The 20722-nt window shown below is 44.3% G+C and overlaps 1 protein-coding gene across 1 annotated transcript in view; it reads left to right on the top strand.

Annotated features, from left to right (window-relative positions):
- The window catches only part of XKR6 (XK related 6), a 257290-nt gene that overhangs the window by 219469 nt on the left and 17099 nt on the right, over positions 1–20722 (top strand). The window contains exon 2 of the mRNA XM_040427171.1: positions 20329–20525. Coding sequence (XP_040283105.1) covers positions 20329–20525 — 197 coding nt within the window. The remainder of the gene's footprint in view (positions 1–20328; positions 20526–20722) is intronic.

Here is a 20722-nt window from a genome sequence, read left to right as displayed (position 1 = left end):
TTGATTATGGGGGTCCGTGCAGTGACTTTGAGAAGGCATGTTCCTGGGGAAACAAAATACTGGCCGGTGTGCCTCTGTGCCTAGAAGTCTTCTCTGCCACCCAGTTTTTTTATATGGACCCATAGGCTGGTTGAGATGCTGTAAGCTGGCTAATCGTATGTAGTGCAATCAATCTACAGTGCCATGTGCCTCTTGTGCAAGGGGTAGGAGACTGGGGGCCCACCCTTGCTCAGCGGCCCACTGAGGGATTGACCTTTTCCCCTGTGGGCCAGTCCAAGCATGTATGTATCATAACTCTAGCTAAATTTACTAGTGTATGGTCATAAAGAGACCTGTCCTCCGAGCATTCAATCCATATGTTACCATAGGTGCACATGCATCTACAGCAGAGGGCCTATTCGATAGCTGTGACATCATGGTGCAGCCAAGTAAACAAAGTCCAGGTATGGCACTGGAACTATCACAGGGCTGCTGGGTGGCCCATTCTGACATCGGAGCCTTGGGCCAATGAGGTGGCATGCCGGGCCTCCAGAGTGTCAGGATGTGCTGTCGGCAGCTCCACCCGGCTTGCAGGGATTCCAGTGTGAGCTGCTTCTCTCCTCAGGCTGGCGCTTGCATGTGCAGGTGCCGGCGAATTTCTTGTCCTCCGGCTCCCCCCGCTGTTCTCTTGTGATATTGAAGACTCCTTTGGCTTTGGATTTCAGGATTGGTATTGTGACTAGGTTTTTTGGCTTCTGGCGATTTGGTATTGTATTGGTCTCCTGGTTCTGACTTTTTGGCGTGTTTTCATCTGGCGTTTTTGTATTTTATTGTCCAACTGGCTTTTGACTCTTTCCTGTACAACTATTCTCTTAATAAAATTGCCATTTATGACCCCACCGTGCCATTTACGAGCCCCCATTATGAGCCCCCAGTGCCATTTATTATGCCACCAGTATGTGCCCCAGTGCCACAGAGCAAATAAAATAAAAAAAACTCACTTACCTCTCCTGCTCCTGGACGCCGCCACTCCTCACCTCCAGCGCGCTCTGTCTTTTTCCTGCTGTCAGCTGTGCTGTGACCCGGCGCGCACAGCGTGAGGTCACAGCGCGTCCTCACACTGTGCGCAGCCTTCACAGCCGACAGCCGCTTCCAAGTCCCCCGGTACTAATGAGCGCTTCCAAAATGGAAGCGATTCATTAGTATTCGCCCCATAAGACGCAGGGGCAGTTCCCCCCCACTTTTGGGGGGGGTGCGTCTTATGGGACGAAAAATACGGTATATGGCAGGACGACCCCTTTAAGTCATCTCTCTCACTGTACAGCCTCCAGGGGTGAGATACAGGAACTTTCTTCATGTTATCAACCCCCTTAGCAATCACAACCTGTTACTGTCATATTTCCCCCTATACAACCTCAGGTGACACCACGGGGAAGATAGTGGAACTTTCTTCATGTTACCACCCCGCTTAATGATCTCTGCCTGTGTTGTCATCTCTCTCAATGCACAGCCTCCATAGGGGAATACACAGGAACTTTCTTCATGTTATCACCCCTCTTACTAATCTCTGCCTGTGATGTCATCTCTCTCAGTGCACAGCCTCCAGAGGGGAAGACACAGGGAACTTTCTTCATGTTATCACTCCTCTTACTAATCTCTGCCTGTGATGTCATCTCTCTCAGTGCACAGCCTCCATAGGGGAATACACAGGAACTTTCTTCATGTTATCACCCCTCTTACTAATCTCTGCCTGTGATGTCATCTCTCTCAGTGCACAGCCTCCATAGGGGAATACACAGGAACTTTCTTCATGTTATCACCCCTCTTACTAATCTCTGCCTGTGTTGTCATCTCTCTCAGTGTACATCCTCCATAGGGGAATACACAGGAACTTTCTTCATGTTATCACCCCTCTTACTGATCTCTTCCTGTGATGTCATCTCTCTCAGTGTACAGCCTCCAGAGGGGAATACACAGGAACTTTCTTCATGTTATCACCCCGCTTAATGATCTCTGCCTGTGATGTCATCTCTCTCAGTGTACAGCCTCCAGAGGGGAAGACACAGGGAACTTTCTTCATGTCATCACCCATCTTAACAATCATAGCCTGTTACTGTCATCTCTCCACTCGTGCAGGATGCAGTAACCCTTGGGAGTGAGGATAGGCAAGACTGCCAGGTGTTTTATTAAAAATATCATAGAAAATATATAGGTATCAGGTAATAGAATGACTTTCTCATTTTAAAATTGTCCCAAAACCCATAGCAGCAAAGGGGGTAATACTGATATTATGTGTTATGCCTAGTACAGGCCATGATGGGGGTGGAGCATGACAAAAAGACCACCAAAGACAGATTACTTGTGCCAGGCCCTATCGATAAGGCTCTAAACTAGTGTATCCCTCTTGTCTGAAGTGTTCCTTTAAACGAGACGTACCAGTTTATCACTCATCTTGTACTGAATAACTGTTTTCCTGAGAGAGAAGAAAGTTCCGCCTGAGCTGCCTTTTCCATGTCAAGAAAGCCTCCCAGGGTTCTCTGGCATGAAATAAGGTTAGAAGATTTTGAGAGGAGGAGAGGGATGATTCGTATGTGCTGCTTTGTTCGCGTCGTGTTCCCACTTAAACACATAGGAAATAATGAAATCTTGATCCACAAACCTGTGAGATTTAATCCCAATCACTGAATATGGCTGGGGATCCTAATTAACTCCTCTAATCTTGTACGCTGTTTGCACCACAGATGACGCTATTCCTTGGATTGTGCAAATCGCACAGACGGAGATTTAAATTGAGCCTGTGAGATTAAGGAGCCAATGAAAGAAACAAGATACAAATCTTAGAGAGAAAAATAAAAGCTTTATCTGTCCCCAGACAAGCAGCCGAGCCAAGAAACCCATAGATCTTATGTAAAAGGCTCTGACTTTTTAAGAGGGCATGAACAGTCACTGCAGTAAATTCCTATTGTATCAATGTACATTCATCTATAGTTACCATGTGTAATGTCTTAAAGGGCAGATCCAATGTTGAACATACATTTACATATAGAATAAATCTACATACTGTACATACATTATTTATCCTGTATGGATCATGAGTTACATCCTGTATTATACTCCAGAGCTGCACTCACTATTTTGCTGGTGCAGTCACTGTGTACATACATTACTTATCCTGTACTGATCCTGAGTTACATCCTGTATTATACTCCAGAGCTGCACTCACTATTCTGCTGGTGCAGTCACTGTGTACATTACATTACTTATCCTGTACTGATCCTGAGTTACATTCTGTATTATACTGCAGAGCTTAACTCACTATTCTGCTGGTGCAGTCACTGTGTACATACATTGCATTACTTATCCTTTACTGATCCTGAGTTACATCCTGAATTGTACTCCAGAGCTGCACTCACTATTCTGCTGGTGGAGTCACTGTGTACATACATTACTTATCCTGTACCGATCCTGAGTTACATCCTGTATTATGCTCCAGAGCTGCACTCACTATTCTGCTGGTGGAGTCACTATGTACATACATTACATTACTTATCCTGTACTGATCCTGAGTTACATCCTGTATGCTCCAGAGCTGCACTCACTATTCTGCTGGTGGAGTCACTATGTACATACATTACATTACTTATCCTGTACTGATCCTGAGTTACATCCTTTATTATAATCCAGAGCTGCACTCACTATTCTGCTGGTGCAGTCAATGTCTACATACATTACATTACTTAGCCTGTACTGATCCTGAGTTACATCCTGTATTATACTCCAGAGCTGCACTCACTATTCTGCTGGTGCAGTCACTGTGTACATTACATTACTTATCCTGTACTGATCCTGAGTTACATTCTGTATTATACTGCAGAGCTTAACTCACTATTCTGCTGGTGCAGTCACTGTGTACATACATTGCATTACTTATCCTTTACTGATCCTGAGTTACATCCTGAATTGTACTCCAGAGCTGCACTCACTATTCTGCTGGTGGAGTCACTGTGTACCTACATTACTTATCCTGTACCGATCCTGAGTTACATCCTGTATTATGCTCCAGAGCTGCACTCACTATTCTGCTGGTGGAGTCACTATGTACATACATTACATTACTTATCCTGTACTGATCCTGAGTTACATCCTGTATGCTCCAGAGCTGCACTCACTATTCTGCTGGTGGAGTCACTATGTACATACATTACATTACTTATCCTGTACTGATCCTGAGTTACATCCTGTATTATACTCCAGAGCTGCACTCACTATTCTGCTGGTGGAGTCACTATGTACATACGTATTCCTAGTTTGTGACCCTAATGGCCCAGAAACTATATATATATCAGGGCTGTGGAGTCGGAGTCGAGGAGTCGGAGGCAATTTTGGGTACCTGGAGTCTGAGTCGGCAAAAAATGAACCGACTCCGACTCCTACTAGATTTGAATTGGGATAAACTAAAAAAAAGCAAGTTTAAATGTCCCAATTCACAAAAAGTTATAATTAATTACCGTATTTTTCGCCCTATAAGACGCACCTAGGTTTTTGAGGAGGAAAATAAGAAAAACTATATTTTGAACCAAAAGGTGTGCTTTTGGTGGGTTTTGAATAATGGTGGTCTGTGGATGACACTATTATGGGGGCATCTGTGGATGGCACTGTTATGGGGGCATCTGTGGATGGCACTGTTATGGGGGCATCTGTGGATGCCACTGTTATGGGGGCATCTGTGGATGGCACTGTTATGGGGGCATCTGTGAATGGCACTGTTATGGGGGCATCTGTAGATGCCACTGTTATGGGGGCATCTGTGGATGGCACTGTTATGGGGGCATCTGTGGATTGCACTGTTATGGGGGCATCGGTGGATTGCACAGTTATGGGGGCATCTGTGGATGGCACTGTTATGGGGGCATCTGTGGATGGCACTGTTATGGGGCATACAGTACAGACCAAAAGTTTGGACACACCTTCTCATTCAAAGAGTTTTCTTTATTTTCATGACTATGAAGGCATCAAAACTATGAATTATCACATGTGGAATTATATACATAACAAACAAGTGTGAAACAACTGAAAATATGTCATATTCTAGGTTCTTCAAAGTAGCCACCTTTTGCTTTGATTACTGCTTTGCACACTCTTGGCATTCTCTTGATGAGCTTCAAGAGGTAGTCCCCTGAAATGGTCTTCCAACAGTCTTGAAGGAGTTCCCAGAGATGCTTAGCACTTGTTGGCCCTTTTGCCTTCACTCTGCGGTCCAGCTCACCCAAAACCATCTCGATTGGGTTCAGGTCCGGTGACTGTGGAGGCCAGGTCATCTGGCGCAGCACCCCATCACTCTCCTTCATGGTCAAATAGCCCTTACTTTCAAAGTTTTCCCAATTTTTCGGCTGACTGACTGACCTTCATTTCTTAAAGTAATGATGGCCACTCGTTTTTCTTTACTTAGCTGCTTTTTTCTTGCCATAATACAAATTCTAACAGTCTATTCAGTAGGACTATCGGCTGTGTATCCACCTGACTTCTCCTCAACGCCACTGATGGTCCCAACCCCATTTATAAGGCAGGAAATGCCACTTATTAAACCTGACAGGGCACACCTGTGAAGTGAAAACCATTTCAGGGGACTACCTCTTGAAGCTCATCAAGAGAATGCCAAGAGTGTGCAAAGCAGTAATCAAAGCAAAAGGTGGCTACTTTGAAGAACCTAGAATATGACATATTTTCAGTTGTTTCACACTTGTTTGTTATGTATATAATTCCACATGTGTTAATTCATAGTTTTGATGCCTTCAGTGTGAATCTACAATTTTCATAGTCATGAAAATAAAGAAAACTTTTTGAATGAGAAGGTGTGTCCAAACTTTTGGTCTGTACTGTATGTGGATGGCACTGTTATGGGGGCATATGTGGATGGCACTGTTATGGGGGATCATTGTGGGGGCATCTGTGGATTGCACTGTTATGGGGGCATCTGTGGATGACACATATATAGCATCTTATCTTATGTGTCATCCACAGATCCCCCCCATAACAGTGTCCCTGTGTAGTAAATGGGGGCCGGCATCTGGTTCTGTAATGGCAGCGGGGCCCGGTGCCTGCTTCATTCATAAAGTGGGCGGAGCAGGCGCGTGACGTAGTGAGCTACGCTACGAGCGCCCACCCGGCCTCCTGACTGCCAAGACGTTAGTAGTAAGTAGTACAGCGCTAGATTTAAGATGATTGAAATACTTTAACAATACCCACAAGCAGGGGCGTACCTAGAGTATTTGGCACCCGGGGCGAACCCTTTGTTTGGCACCCCCCCTCCCTTAATTACCCCCCCCCCCCCCTTAATTACACCCCCTCCCTCCCCACCTTAATTACACCCCCCCTTAATTACACCCCCCCCCCTTAATTACACCCCCTCTCTTCTCCCCTTAATTACACCTCCTCCCTTAATTACACCCCCCCTTAATTACACCCCCTCCCTCCCCACCTTAATTACACCCCCTCCCTTAATTACACCCCCCCCCCCTTAATTACACCCCCTCTCTTCTCCCCTTAATTACACCCCCTCCCTTAATTACACGTCACCTCCTCCCTTAATTACACGTCACCTCCTCCCTTAATTACACCCCCTCCCTCCCCACCTTAATTACACCCCCTCCCTTAATTACACCCCCCCTTAATTACACACTCCCCCCCTTAATTACACCCCCTCCCTCCCCACCTCAATTACAAACCCCTCCCTTAATTACACACACACATCCCTTAATTACAAACCCCCACTTAATTACACACACACACACCCCTTAATTACACAATTATTTACTCACATTTTGATGATGCCTATTGCCTCAGGCTCCGTCCGACCGCTGGTACCATTAGGTGACACTAGCATGTCACATCCCTTTAATTAGCTTCTCAGGCTGCTGTAGGTCAACCTGCAACATGATCCCAGATGCAGTAAGAGGCAGAGACTGAGAACAAAGCAGGGTGGTCTGATGGCAGATCCTGGGCTCGAGGTGACTGTGGTGGGGGGTGGGCTTCCTATGAGGAGGAGCGCTGAATGCAGTGCCAGGCGCCGGGTAGCACTATGCGGCTCTGACACTGGGCAGTATGGGCAGGAGGCGGCAGGTGGCGAGAGCCCGGGTGAAGGCTCCTGCAGTGCCCCTGCCATGGATGAGGCTGTATTTCTATGGCATGCACGGCCTGACGCTGGACGTGCTCAGCGTCGTGACGTCATGTTGCGTGCCGCTGCCGCCGCAATAATCCTGATTCCTTCCAAGCCGGCGCCTGGCGGAGTCGCGTCGCGGTGCAGCAGTGGATGGAGGGGTGACTCCGTCATGGGCCTGGCACCCCCCTTGTGAGTGGCACCCGGGGCGGGCCGCCCCCCCCCCGCCCCCCCCTTGGTACGCCACTGCCCACAAGTTAGATATGATTACCCGGGTAGGGCCCGGTGTAGTAGAATACAGTGACTGCACCGGGCCCCGCTGCCATTACAGAAACAGATGCCGGCCCCCAGCCCCTCCTCCCTCTCAGCCTATTCACCGGACGGTCGCAGCATTCGCCCCCCATAAGATGCACTGCTATTTTTCCCCCACTTTTGCGAAAAATACGGTGCTTCTCTACTGTAAGAATAAAGGCCAATGCATGCAGTGCGTCACGTTACCGCAAAACGAACACGTTAAGTGACCGTGAAGAAGCATGCTTTTCATATGCTTCACTATATGGCACGCAACGCACAGTTAGGAGCGGCAATACTTATACTTTCCATTGTGTTGTGTTCCGCTGTTACGGGGAAAGCAACGCCCACGGTTAACCCCGCCTCTCACTGATAACTGATAAGTAAATATGTTTTTTGCAGGACTAGAGACACTTGTATAAGTGAAGGGAATGGATAGTCAATAGCTCAAGACTGAAGCTGTAAACCATTTGAAAAACTGCTGTCATTCAAGGCTATAAAAACTTGTAAACTCAGATTGTTAGCTCAAACTTTAAACATGACTATGGGATTCTACTAGGGAAATTATGTTTTACAATAAATGCCCCTTCCCCTGCCCCTTCCTGGATCCCCCCACTGCCCGATCTTCAGCAGAAGATCAGCACACAAAGGAGAAGGCAGCAGCTTCCTAGCCAGTAGTTCTGTGGTAATGACATGTATGTTGCCTTTCTTTCCTTCAAGGAATGTATAAAATACATTCTCATATTAAATACAGAGGAGTCGGGGAGTCGGAGTCGGAAGTACCAAAAACTGAGGAGTCGGAGTCGGAGTTGGAGTCGGAGCATTTATCTACCGACTCCACAGCCCTGATATATATGTACAACAATAGCCTTGACTATAAAGTTCTGTTTATGGCCTCTTTCTCTTTTCTAAAACTTAGCCTTTATTTATGCTTTAAAAATGTCCTGAATTGGGACAATACTTTCAGTGTGTGATTAACAAAGCCCTATGTGATATTAAAAAAATCAAAGAGCATCAGTGTTTTTTTTTTATGAGAATCCTACAGATTGGCAAATATGGATTTATTAGATGTTTAATTAGGGCAGATTATTGCAGTGTGGGGGAGGGGTGTTATCCATAATCAGAGGTCTGACGATCAGCGGAGGGTAGGTGATACTTTATTCTTCTCTCAGGAGGAGAAGGGTTTACGTTTTTAGTGCTGTATTTTCTAGTATTAAAAAACATGTAAATTTCCCCCTGAGAGTTTTACTTGCAGCTCATGATAAATTCACTGGAAATTAGTTTCCCCAAGAGTAGAACGTTACCTTTCACTTAGAGCCTGTAATAAGCTTTCCCTAAGGATATCTGCAGCCTAATCTATTTGCAAAGTGTTTAACCTCAGCATAGCAATAGTCTAATCAGACGGCAATGGATAATATGTAATAAAAAATTCCAGCATTTAGACAATATTAAGGCTGCATGATCCGAGGAACACGCATATATCATGGAGCACATTGCAGGGAGATCCATTAGTGAACAGCTTGGAAAAGCTAAATATCATAAAACACAGTGGACAGATTTCTCAATGTATTGCACAGAGAAATATAGCATTCAAGATGAAAGACATATTTATGGAGCCCCGAACCTGTTATCTCATTAATGAAGTGCTAGAAAAAAAAAATCACACCAAATATAACAGCTTTCTATGGTCTGTCTATGGAAGCTATATAAGGAGACAACTGGCCGATCTGCACCGATGGAAATGGCTAAACTGAACCTATCAGAAAGAGTCCACCCCCATCTGCCAGAAAAAATATCTGCACCTATCAGTGAAAGCTAACTTGCCCCTGTCAGAAGGAGCCACCCCACATCTATCAGGAGGATCCAACCCACACCTATCAGAAGGAACCAGGGGAGTAGCTATAGGGGAAGCTGCTGCTTTGGGGCCTAAACTTAGAAGGGGCCCCCGCAGGAGGAGGACTGAAAGATTTTTATGTTAGGGCCCCCTCCACAGTATTATACAATGACTTATATACATTGACACCGTAGGAAATGGACAGAGTGGCTGCCAGGCCTTATCTGAGAGAGCTCTTGCTGTCACAGCTGTCAGGAGCAGTCAACCCACACTTGTCAGGAGGAGCCAACCCATACCTATCAGAAGGAGCCAACCTACACCTATCATAAGGAGACAATTTACACCATTCAGGAGGAGCCAACCCATATCTATCAGGAGGAGTCAACCGACACCTCTCAGGAGGAGCCAATCCAAATTTATCAGGAGCAGTCAACCCACACTTGTCAGGAGGAGCCAAACCACACCTATCAGAAGGAGCCAACCCACACCTATCAGAAGGAGCCAACTCACGCCTATCAGAAGGAGCCAACCCACGCCTATCATAAGGAGACAATTTACACCATTCAGGAGGAGCCAACCCATATCTATCAGGAGGAGTCAATCGACACCTCTCAGGAAGAGCCAATCCAAATTTATCAGGAGCAGTCAACCCACACTTGTCAGGAGGAGTCAGTCCACACCTATCAGAAGGAGCCAACCCACACCTATCAGAAGGAGCCAACCCACGCCTATCAGAAGGAGCCAACCCACGCCTATCAGAAGGAGCCAACCCACGCCTATCAGAAGGAGACAATTTACACCATTCAGGAGGAGCCAACCCACACCTATCAGAAGGAGCCAACCCACGCCTATCAGAAGGAGCCAACCCATGCCTATCAGAAGGAGACAATTTACACCTTTCAGGAGGAGCCAACCCACACCTATCAGAAGGAGCCAACCCACGCCTATCAGAAGGAGCCAACCCACGCCTATCAGAAGGAGCCAACCCACGCCTATCAAAAGGAGCCAACCCACACCTATCAAAAGGAGCCAACCCACGCCTATCAGAAGGAGCCAACCCACGCCTATCAGAAGGAGACAATTTACACCTTTCAGGAGGAGCCAACCCATATCTATCAGGAGGAGTCAACCGACACCTATCAGAAGGAGCCAACCCATACCTCTCAGGAGGAGCCAATACAAATTTATCAGGAGGAGCCAACCCACACTTTTCAGAAGAAGACAATCCATACTTTTCAGGAGTAGTGTTGATCGCGAATATACTAATCGCAATTTTTATTGCGAATATCGGCACTTCGAGAATTCACGAAGATCTAGAATATAGTGCTATATCTTCGTAATCGCGAATATTCTAGATTTTTTTTCAACAGTACCCTTCTTGCTTGTGGGCCAATGAGAAGGCTGCAATATCTTTGTCTGAGCTTAGCAACATCCCTAGCAACCAATAGGAAAGTTGCCTACCCCTTACTATATAGGAAGCTCTCCAGCAGCCATTTTCTGATGTTTTTTGCAGTTCTGAGAGAGAGAGAGCAGTGTCATTACTGTGCTTTGTGCTTTGCTGAGTCATCTGGTTCCTTATTCAATTAGGGTACTTTCACACTAGCGTTGTGAGGATTCGGCAGGCAGTTCCGTGCCGGATCCAGCAAACCGTATGTAAACAGATATCTGTTTTTTCCGTATCCGTTAGATGGATACGGTAAAATACCGGATCCGTTTTATCTGGTTATCATCCGGAATAACGAATCCGGTATTTAAATTTTTTCAAAGATTAAAGGTGAAACTAGCTCCTCCTATGTCCCAGCGCATGTGCAGACTGGAAAACCTGATCCGGCAATGCAGCAATTTTGTCCGGAAAAAATACAGCAGCAAGCTGCAGTGTTTTGTTCAGTCAAATACCGTACAAGGGACGGAACAGAAGACATTCTGATGCATACTTAACGGATTGCTTTCCATTCAGAGACCCTTTACCAGATTTCAATACTGGAAAACAATAACGCTAGTGTGAAAGTACCCTTACATTAGATAATTAGTTAGCTCATATATATAATACAGATAGTTAGTGGGAGATAGTCAGTGTAGGTTAGATAGGTTCCAGTGCAGGGTGTTAGGTAGTGTGATAGGAATTACTGTGCTGTGATAGGGAATAGTGTATTTGTCTTTCGTCTTTGAAAAAAAAAATAGTTTTCTCTCAGTTTTTCTGTGCTGTGATAGGGATTAGTGTGCTGTGATAGGGATTAGTGTGCTGTGACCAAAAAATATGTGCATCATTAGTGCCGATTTGCGCAATCGCGAATATATTGGAGCACTCTATCTGCATATAAAGCGATTGTTCTTCTGTAATGTAAAATTACTTACAGTGATCAGGAGTTCTTCCTCACAGTCACTAAAGTTGCTGCCAACCATTTTCTCCAGTCTCAGGAAACTTCTAGCAGCTTGAAAAATGTAGCAAAAGTGAGCCACACCTTGATTGCGCGCGCAATACGCGCATATTACATTGCCGATTTTCGCAATCAAGGAAATAGTGACTGGAGATCACGAATTCTAGAATTTGTGAATTTATGGTGAATATTAGGCCAAGAATTTGCGAAATATCGCAAAAACGAATATTGCCTATGCTGCTCATCACTATTCAGGAAGAGCTAACCCACATCTATGAGGAGGAGCCAACCTCTACTTATCAGGAGCCAACCTCCACTTATCTTGCGCCAACTCACAACTATCAGAAAGAACCAACCTACACCTATCAGAAGGAGCTCACCAACACCTATCGGGAGCCAACCCACATCTATCAGAAAGAACCAACCTACACCTATCAGGAATAGCCAAATTGCACCTATCAGGGGGAGTCGACCTACACTTATCAGAAGAAGCTAACTGCACTTACCAGAAGGAGTCAACCTACATGTATTATGCACAGGATAGGTAATAAATGTTAAATCAGCAGAGGCCAAACTGTACAGACCCCCATGACTATTAGTGTGTGGGACCTGTTTCAATACCTCCCATAGAGCTGCCCGGACTCCACATAAGTCCTCAGTCGTGCTGGTGGTGAGGGCTGGAGGTTTGGGATCCCCTGCTCTAGCACTCGGTGGCGTTCCATTAGGCAGACCCCACCAATCTAACATGTATTACCTATCCTGTGCATAGGTGATCAGTATTATACTGTGGAATACACTTTAACAGGGATATCTGGTTGTTGCTCACAGTAATCTGCTGGGGAACTTATACATCTACATAAAAAGGCCAGCCTATGCCACAACATTACAAATATAACAATATTTATTAATTAATTTAATGTAAACATCACAGAATATTACGAGATGAGTGTGCAGGAAATAGCGACATCACCAGAGACACACAAAAAATGTTGATTATGGCATGTAATTGATATACAGCATATAATACTACAATAACAATGACTTATTGTCCCTCCAGGGGTGCACCACCAATGAGGCCATGTGAGGCGATCGCCTCAGGCAGAACCAGGTAGGGTCAAGAGAGAGGCAGCAGAAGAGCTATGGGCAATAAGCGCTTTCATTGTGGCAAAGGGGTTAGGTTAAGAAATTAGCATTGGCGGGGGGCTGTGTTTCAGTTTTTGCCTCAGGCAGCAGAAAGGCTAGGTGCACCCCTGATTCCCTCGCTTAAGAGCAACTCAGGAGCAGTGGTATCAGACTTGGGGGGTGTTTTGACAGTACTGGGAGATTTTTACTCCTCATTCTATGCCTCTAAGGTCTCCCCTTCTGACTTTTTGTCCAAGGCACGGCTGCCCCGTCTGTCAATGGAAGATAGGGATAAGTTAGATGCACCTATTACTACTGAGGAGTTAGATCTGGCAATACAGGGGAGGGCCATTGATAAAGCCCCGGTGTTAGATGGGTTGCCCATAGAGATATATAAAATATATAAAGACTCTCTTTCCTATCTTTTAGATATGTTTCATTATTCTCTGGAGGTGGGCTCTCTTCCGCCATCTATGCAGGAGTTGTTGATAGTAGTCCTTCCTAAGCCGGGGAAGAATTCACAGCTAGCAGACTCCTATGGGCCTATCTCCCTCTTGGCAGCTGATATTAAGATCTTGGCCAAAATACTTGCCAATAGGCTGTCTAGGGTGACTCTATCCATTTATACATGAGGGTCAGATGGGCTTCATGCCTGGTAAATCTACGTCGATTAATATTAGATGGGTGTTTATGAGCTTACAGGTACCGTCAAATAATGTGGGGGATAGGGCAATCCTATCGCTTGACGCCGCTAGGGCATTTGATAGTGGGGACTGGCAATATTTGCAGAAAGCAATGGGTAGGCCTTAGGCTTTGGAGAACGTTTTGTGTCTTGGATCAAAGTCCTTTATTCTAAACCCTCAGCCAGAGTGAGAGCAAATGGGGGGATATCACGAGGATTCCATCCTGGAAAGGGTAACGAGGCAGGAGTGCCCCTTGTCACCTTTGCTATTCGCCATAGCCAATAGATGCTCCTTGGAAGTCAAGGGGTTTATATATGCCAATCTGAAGAGCAAGGTAGCGAAGTATGCGGACAATAACTTGCTATTTTGGGGAGATATGGCGGCTACTTTGAATGCGGTAATGGATATAATAGGAAAATTTGGCAGCTTGTCTGGTCTAACAATCAACTGGGACAAGTCTGCATTGATGATGATGATAGATGGACAGCCTTCTATTTTCCTGGGGTTGTTTCCATCCCGTGTCTGACTCCATATAAATATCTGGGGATAGTCATTTGAATTTGAGAGACTTAACCTTATCCCCCTATTGTCAACTTTTAAGGAGAAGGTTTCTGCCTGGTGCAAATTGTTTCTCCCGGTTATAGGTAGGGCCAATTTTTGTCAAAATGATACTAATGGCCCAATTAATTTATGTGCTTTGACACCATGCTTAGGAATACCCCCTTGAGGTGCTCCAATGATGCTTTCCTATCCTTGATAAGTTCTGGTACAGGAACCCGAGGGATGATTTGGTTGGTGTACAGGCTATTACTAAACAAGTTCCTTCTGAAACACCCACTATCTAGGATGAAAAAATGGGAACAGGAAGTAGGGGTGAATTCGGAGGCTAATTGGGTAGATATCTTGGAAGCTGTCCCTAAATCGTCCTTGTGTGAAGGAGCTAAGCTGTCCCAATTATATATCATACATCGAGCGTATTTTCTACGAAAGATAGGTATCCATTTGGATGATAGCAGCCCCAGATTTGGGGAGGATGGGGCAGAGATGTTCCATATGATTCGATGTTGGATACTTACCTGATACTGGGACTCAGTGTTAAAGACGGTCTCTGAATGCTATCAGGTTGTTATACCAAAAGATACAAAGGTATGCATACTGGGCTTGGTGGAGGATCTATATTTGATAGAACAAGGGAAGACAGCAGTAGGAAGACTACTTTATGTCGCCAGGAAGCTTATAGCTTATTGAATACAGGAGTCACCACCAACGTTAGCTGAGTTTATAAGGAAAGTGAACACTATGTTAATACAGGAGACAGCAGTGTTTCAGAAGAGTGGTGTGGTGGCTAAGTTTGAAAACTATCGCTGCCATGGATAACTAACTGTAACTTGGCCATGAGTACTCTGAGGACAGATTCAGTATGTGGTGGTATGAGGAGACAGTGATATGAACAGCTGGCACCGGAGACCAGGATGAACTGGTTCTCTTGTATTTATTGATGATGTGACTGCTGACAAAAGCAGCAGGATGAATTCTGAAGTGTTTCGGGCAATATTATCTGCTCATATTCAGCCAAATGCTTCAGAACTCATTGGACGGCGCTTCACAGTGCAGATGGACAATGACCCAAAGCATACTGCAAAAGCAACCAAAGAGTTTTTTAAGGGAAAGAAGTGAAATGTTATGCAATGGCCAAGTCAATCCCCTGACCTGAATCCGATTGAGCATGCATTTCACTTGCTGGAGACAAAACTGAAGGGGAAATGCCCCAAGAACAAGCAGGAACTGAAGACAGTTGCAGTAGAGGCCTGGCAGAGCATCACCAGGGATGAAACCCAGCGTCTGGTGATGTCTATGCGTTCCAGACTTCAGGCTGTAATTGATTGCAAAGGATTTGCAACCAAGTATTAAAAAGTGAAAGTTTTATTTATTATTATTATTCTGTCCTATTACTTTTGGTCCCGTAACAAGTGGGAGGCACATATGCAAACTGTTGTAATTCCTACACCGTTCACCTGATTTGGATGTAAATACCCTCAAATTAAAGCTGACAGTCTGCAGGTAAAGCACATCTTGTTTGTTTCATTTCAAATCCATTGTGCAGTCTGCATGCGCAGACCTTTAAAAATGCAAAAAAATATAATACCGGATCCGTTTTTCTGGATGACACAGGAGAGACGGATCCGGTATTTCAATGCATTTGTCAGACGACATCAGTTTGCGTCCGGATTGCCGACGGAACTTCCTGCCGGAATCCTCTGCAGCAAGTATGAAAGTACCCTGGAGGAACGTCCAGGTGCTCCATTCTCTGGGTACAGATACATGTAGAAAATACATAATATAGGAAACCTAAGGGCAAGGGAAATGATCTCCTGTGTCTTGAAATGAATTTCTCTTAAGGTGGAGTTTCCCTTTAAAAAAAAAACAATCCATTTTCTATTCAAAGCTCCTTTTATTCTTAGTTAACTCCCAATTAGTTCAATTAATCTTCCGATATTTGGATTTGTCTGAAATATTTTTCTTTTGCTCCTCTGGCAGCAGTCTCCAGATAACTCATTATTTTGCTAAGTGTGTTCATTACACTTGATATATTACAATCTCCTAGCATTACATGGCATCATGTATTCAGGCAAATTGTAATAGATTAATGGAAGTCTGGGCCTGGCCAAGATATTACTTGTACAGTAAATTGGAAGAAGGATTTAATAGCCCGTGATAAGATTTAGTATGATAGTTTTACAACTGTGAAACGCGTTGGTGCATCGCATTTGTTGTCTGCCGCTAGGGGAATTCCACCACTATTACAGAGGCATCTTTTTGGTAGGGGCCAGGGATTTTCAATGTATAGAGGTGGGGGCTCACTTGATCCAATTTGGTCTTAGTGGTACCTTGATGGTTTCCTATGCACATATTCTGATTTTAACTGGTGTGTGAAGTTTTCTGTGCAACATTAGAGATACTAAGTTAATAATAATAATATTTAAATTGAAATACTAATAAAGAAAATGGAATATTTACCATTTGGCAGCATTTTTTGTAGCTGATTAATTTCTAAATATTTCTTCATAGTGTTTGCAGTTAGAGCTAACATTTCCCTCCATAGACATAGAATTAAATAATAATATTCTGTCTGCCACCACTAGAGGGAGCTTAGGAGTTTACTGCATACTGTGGTATTATAGAGCGCTAAATAGAAACAATATTCCGTAAGCTCCCTCTAGTGGTGGCTGCAGGTAGTCTAAATTTTATAATTGTGTCTATGCAGAGGATTTGGAGCTTGGTAACAGAAGAACAGAGCACTGACTCAGAGCACATATTAATCAGCATAGACTTTTGGACGGATATATTGTTTAAGGCAATAGTGCACAACATTTTCTGGTCCAAAGGCCATGTTGTCATAGAAACATAGAATGTGTCTGCACCATTTGGCCCATCTAGTCTGCCCATATTGAATCACTCCCAAGGGCTGTAATAACAAAAAGGTCAAATGAGAAAAAGGTTGTAGGCCAATTGCATTGCTGTCTGTGTTGGGCTATGATGTTGGTCTATGATGGCAACTTGTGAGCAAAGATGGAACAGGGTCACAGTAAGTCACATGTTACGTTACGACTCCATGCAATGCAGAATCTATAATATATGTCACCAATTATGTAGCCCCAGCCTAAAACTTAAAGGGGTATTACTGTTTGAGATATTTATGTCATGTCCACTTCCAGGGCACCCACCTGTTCGAATGATGGGGGTCTCCCCCCTTAATTAGTACTGCGGAGAGTAGAAGACTAGGCATACAGGTGGCTCTCGCATTGGAATGCTATATCTTCACCATTGTGACATCACTGTGTGCATTATCCCTGTGCATTAGGAAAAACAACATATCATAATCTTCTCATAGTCATGCTACTGAAGGTGCTCATGATGAAGTGGGACCCCATTCTAAGTTTTGCTATGGGGCCCCATCAGTCCTTTTTACGCCCCTTATTGGAGATTATGGGTGCTGTGTCACAACTACCATGGAGAGAGGCTCATGCATGGAAAACCACCTCTAAGGCCTCATGCACACGACCGTGGTGTGTTTTGCAGTCCGCAAATTGCGGATCCGCAAAACACGGATGGCGTCCGTTTGCGTTCCGCAATTTGCGGAACGGCACGGACAGCCATTGATATAACTGCCTATTCTTGTCCGCAAAAACGGACAAGAATAGGACAGGTTATATTTTTTTTGCGGGGCCACGTAACGGAGCAACGTATGCGGACAGCACACGGAGTGCTGTCCGCATCTTTTGTGGCCGCATTGAAGTGAATGGGTCCGCACCCGAGCCGCAAAAACTGTGGCTCGGATGCGGACCAGAACAACGGTCGTGTGCATGAGGCCTTACTCATATACTCCTTTCTGGATTGCCAAAACAGGGGTCAAAGGGCCTCCAGTCTCCCAATATGCAGTCCTGATCAAAAGTTTAAGACCACTTGAAAAATGGCAAAAAATCATATTTTACATTGTTGGATCTTAACAAGGCTCCAAGTAGAGCTTCAACATGCAACAAGAAGAAATGGGAGTGAGACAAAACATTTTTTGGGCATTCAATTAATTGAAAATAACGAATAAACTGAAACAGGCTGTTTTTCAGCTGATCCAAATTTTAGGACCACGTGTCTTTAAAAGGCCAAATCTGTGCAAAGATGTGGATTCATTGTCATTTTCTGTCAGGTAGTCACACGTTGTGATGGCAAAGGCAAGAAAACTCTCCCTTTTTGAACGTGGTCGGGTTGTTGAACTGCATAAGCAGGGTCTCTCACAGCGCGCCATCGCTGCTGAGGTGGGACGCAGTAAGACAGTCATTTGGAATTTCTTAAATGATCCTGAGGGTTATGGAACAAGTCAAGTGGAAGACCCAAAAAAATGTCACCAGCACTGAGCCGGAGGATCCAATTGGCTGTCCGTCAAGACACTGGACGATCCTCGACCCAAATGAAGGCACTTACTAGTGCTGACTGCAGCCCCATAACCATCAGACGGCATCTGAGACTGAAGGGCTTCAAAAACAAAAAACGTCTTCAAAGACCTCGTCTCCTTGAACGCCACAGAACTGCTCGTTTGGACTTTGCAAGAGAGCACCAAACATGGGACATTCAAAGGTGGAAGAAAGTTTTCTTTTCTGATGAGAATTTTTTTTACCTTGATGGTCCTGATGGTTTCCAACGTTACTGGCATGACAAGCAGATCCCACCTGAGATGTTTTCTACGCGCCACAGTGGAAGGGGCGCCATAATGGTCTGGGGTGCCTTTTCCTTCAGTGGAACAATGGAGCTTCAGGAAGTGCAGGGGCGTCAAACGGCCGCTGGCTATGTCCAGATGTTGCAGAGAGCATTCCTCATGACTGAGGGCCCTCGCCTGTGTGGTAACGACTGGGTTTTTCAACAGGACAACGCTACAGTACACAATGCCCGCAGGACAAGGGACTTCTTCCAGGAAAAAAACATCACTCTTTTGGCCCATCCTGCGTGTTCCCCTGATCTAAATCCAGTTGAGAACCTTTGGGGATGGATGGCAAGGGAAGTTTACAAAAATGGACAACAGTTCCAGACAGTAGATGGCCTTCGTGAGGCCGTCTTCACCATTTGGAGAAATGTTCCCACTCACCTCATGGAAACGCTTGCATCAAGCATGCCGAAACAATAACGGCGGAGCTACTCATTACTGAGTTCATGTTTGGAAGTTGGATTTCTGTTTTGGGGGGGATTAGTTTTTTTTTTGGAGGTGTGGTCCTAAACTTTTGATCAGTTGAAAAACAGCCTGATTCAGTTTATTCGTTGTTTTCATTAAATTGAATGCTCAAAAAATGTTTTGTCTCACTCCTATTTCTTCTTGTTGCATGTTGAAGCTCTACTTGGAACATTGTTAAGATCCAGCCATGCTAAATATGTTTTTTTGCCATTTTTCAAGTGGTCTTAAACTTTTGATCAGGACTGTATGAGGTTCATGGAGAAGACACACACATTCATGAATCCCACAGCAAGACCTCAGATTTTTTTTTTCTGTTAAAGGCACATATGGCGCCCTTGGTTCTCATGTTAACAAACCGAAAGTATAACACACATGAAATATGAATACATATTTTATTATATCATTAAAAAACAATAAGATAAAATCATTACAAAAATGCAGTATAGACTCACAATATGTAAAGTCCTCCAACCACTACTACAGGTACAGCCCCTCACCACATAACCCCTTGTAATGACATAATGCAATGATACCCAGCCATGATTGTAATTGCTCCTAATACATTATAAATTGATCAGGATCAACACTGTCCTGTATCACCATCTGGTGGCCAAACTGAAAAATACATAACTGTAGCTTTTTGCATGCAGCAGCTCGCAATTGTTGTAGATGTCTTTGCATTTTGAATTTGCAGATTTTGCATTAATGGAACTAAAGCTCTGGAGAACCTGAAGAACGTTGTAACATATATTATGTACTTGGAAAGAAAATATAACCACTCAGGAGTTTATAAGTCATTATTGTAGGTCTGCGTAGTAAATTATGTAAAGGATGAGAATAACAAGCCTTTTTAGAAAATATTGATATGCAGCTTAAAGAAGTTTGGACGGTTCCTTTTGCTTTGTGGAATCCCTGGATTATAAGCCATCAGCATCTGCAGGGAAACCTTGTAGAAAGCATTCAGTTTCCCTACAGTGCAACCACTGGATAAAAGAGGAATTACACCACTTTCATTGAAACCAATAGGATGTCTGTGTAATGCATGGATGATTTAACTCTTAAAAGTGTTTCTTATTTCTGCAAAATTTATATTAGAATGTTCTTCTTTAATGATACACGTGGTGATGATGGTGGTAGTAATGATCTCCTTATGTTCTCTCTAGATACATTCGAACCATGTACCTGGGCATTCAGAGCCAGAGGCAAAAAGAACATCAGCGTCGGTTTTATTGGGCTATGATGTATGAATATGCAGATGTCAACATGTTACGCCTCCTGGAGACCTTCCTTGAGAGCGCTCCCCAACTGGTGCTACAACTCTGCATAATGATACAGAAGAACCGTGCGGACACACTTCCATGTAAGTATATGACATTACACCAGTTACTGTCAAGGGGCAAGAGTGAGATGTTGGGGGTTGATTGATTACAAAATAAGCAGCAATTTTTTAAATTGTCAAAGAAAATAGAAAAATTTCCCAGGAAACTGTATAACCTATATATATATATATATACAGTTGCCAGAAAAAGTATGTGAACCCTTTGGAATGATATGGGT

The sequence above is a fragment of the Bufo bufo genome, chromosome 4, assembly GCF_905171765.1.
Source record: "Bufo bufo chromosome 4, aBufBuf1.1, whole genome shotgun sequence".
Lineage (NCBI taxonomy): Eukaryota > Metazoa > Chordata > Amphibia > Anura > Bufonidae > Bufo > Bufo bufo.
The sequence above is the reverse complement of the archived record's forward strand: the minus strand, read 5'-3'. Positions and strand labels throughout refer to the sequence as shown.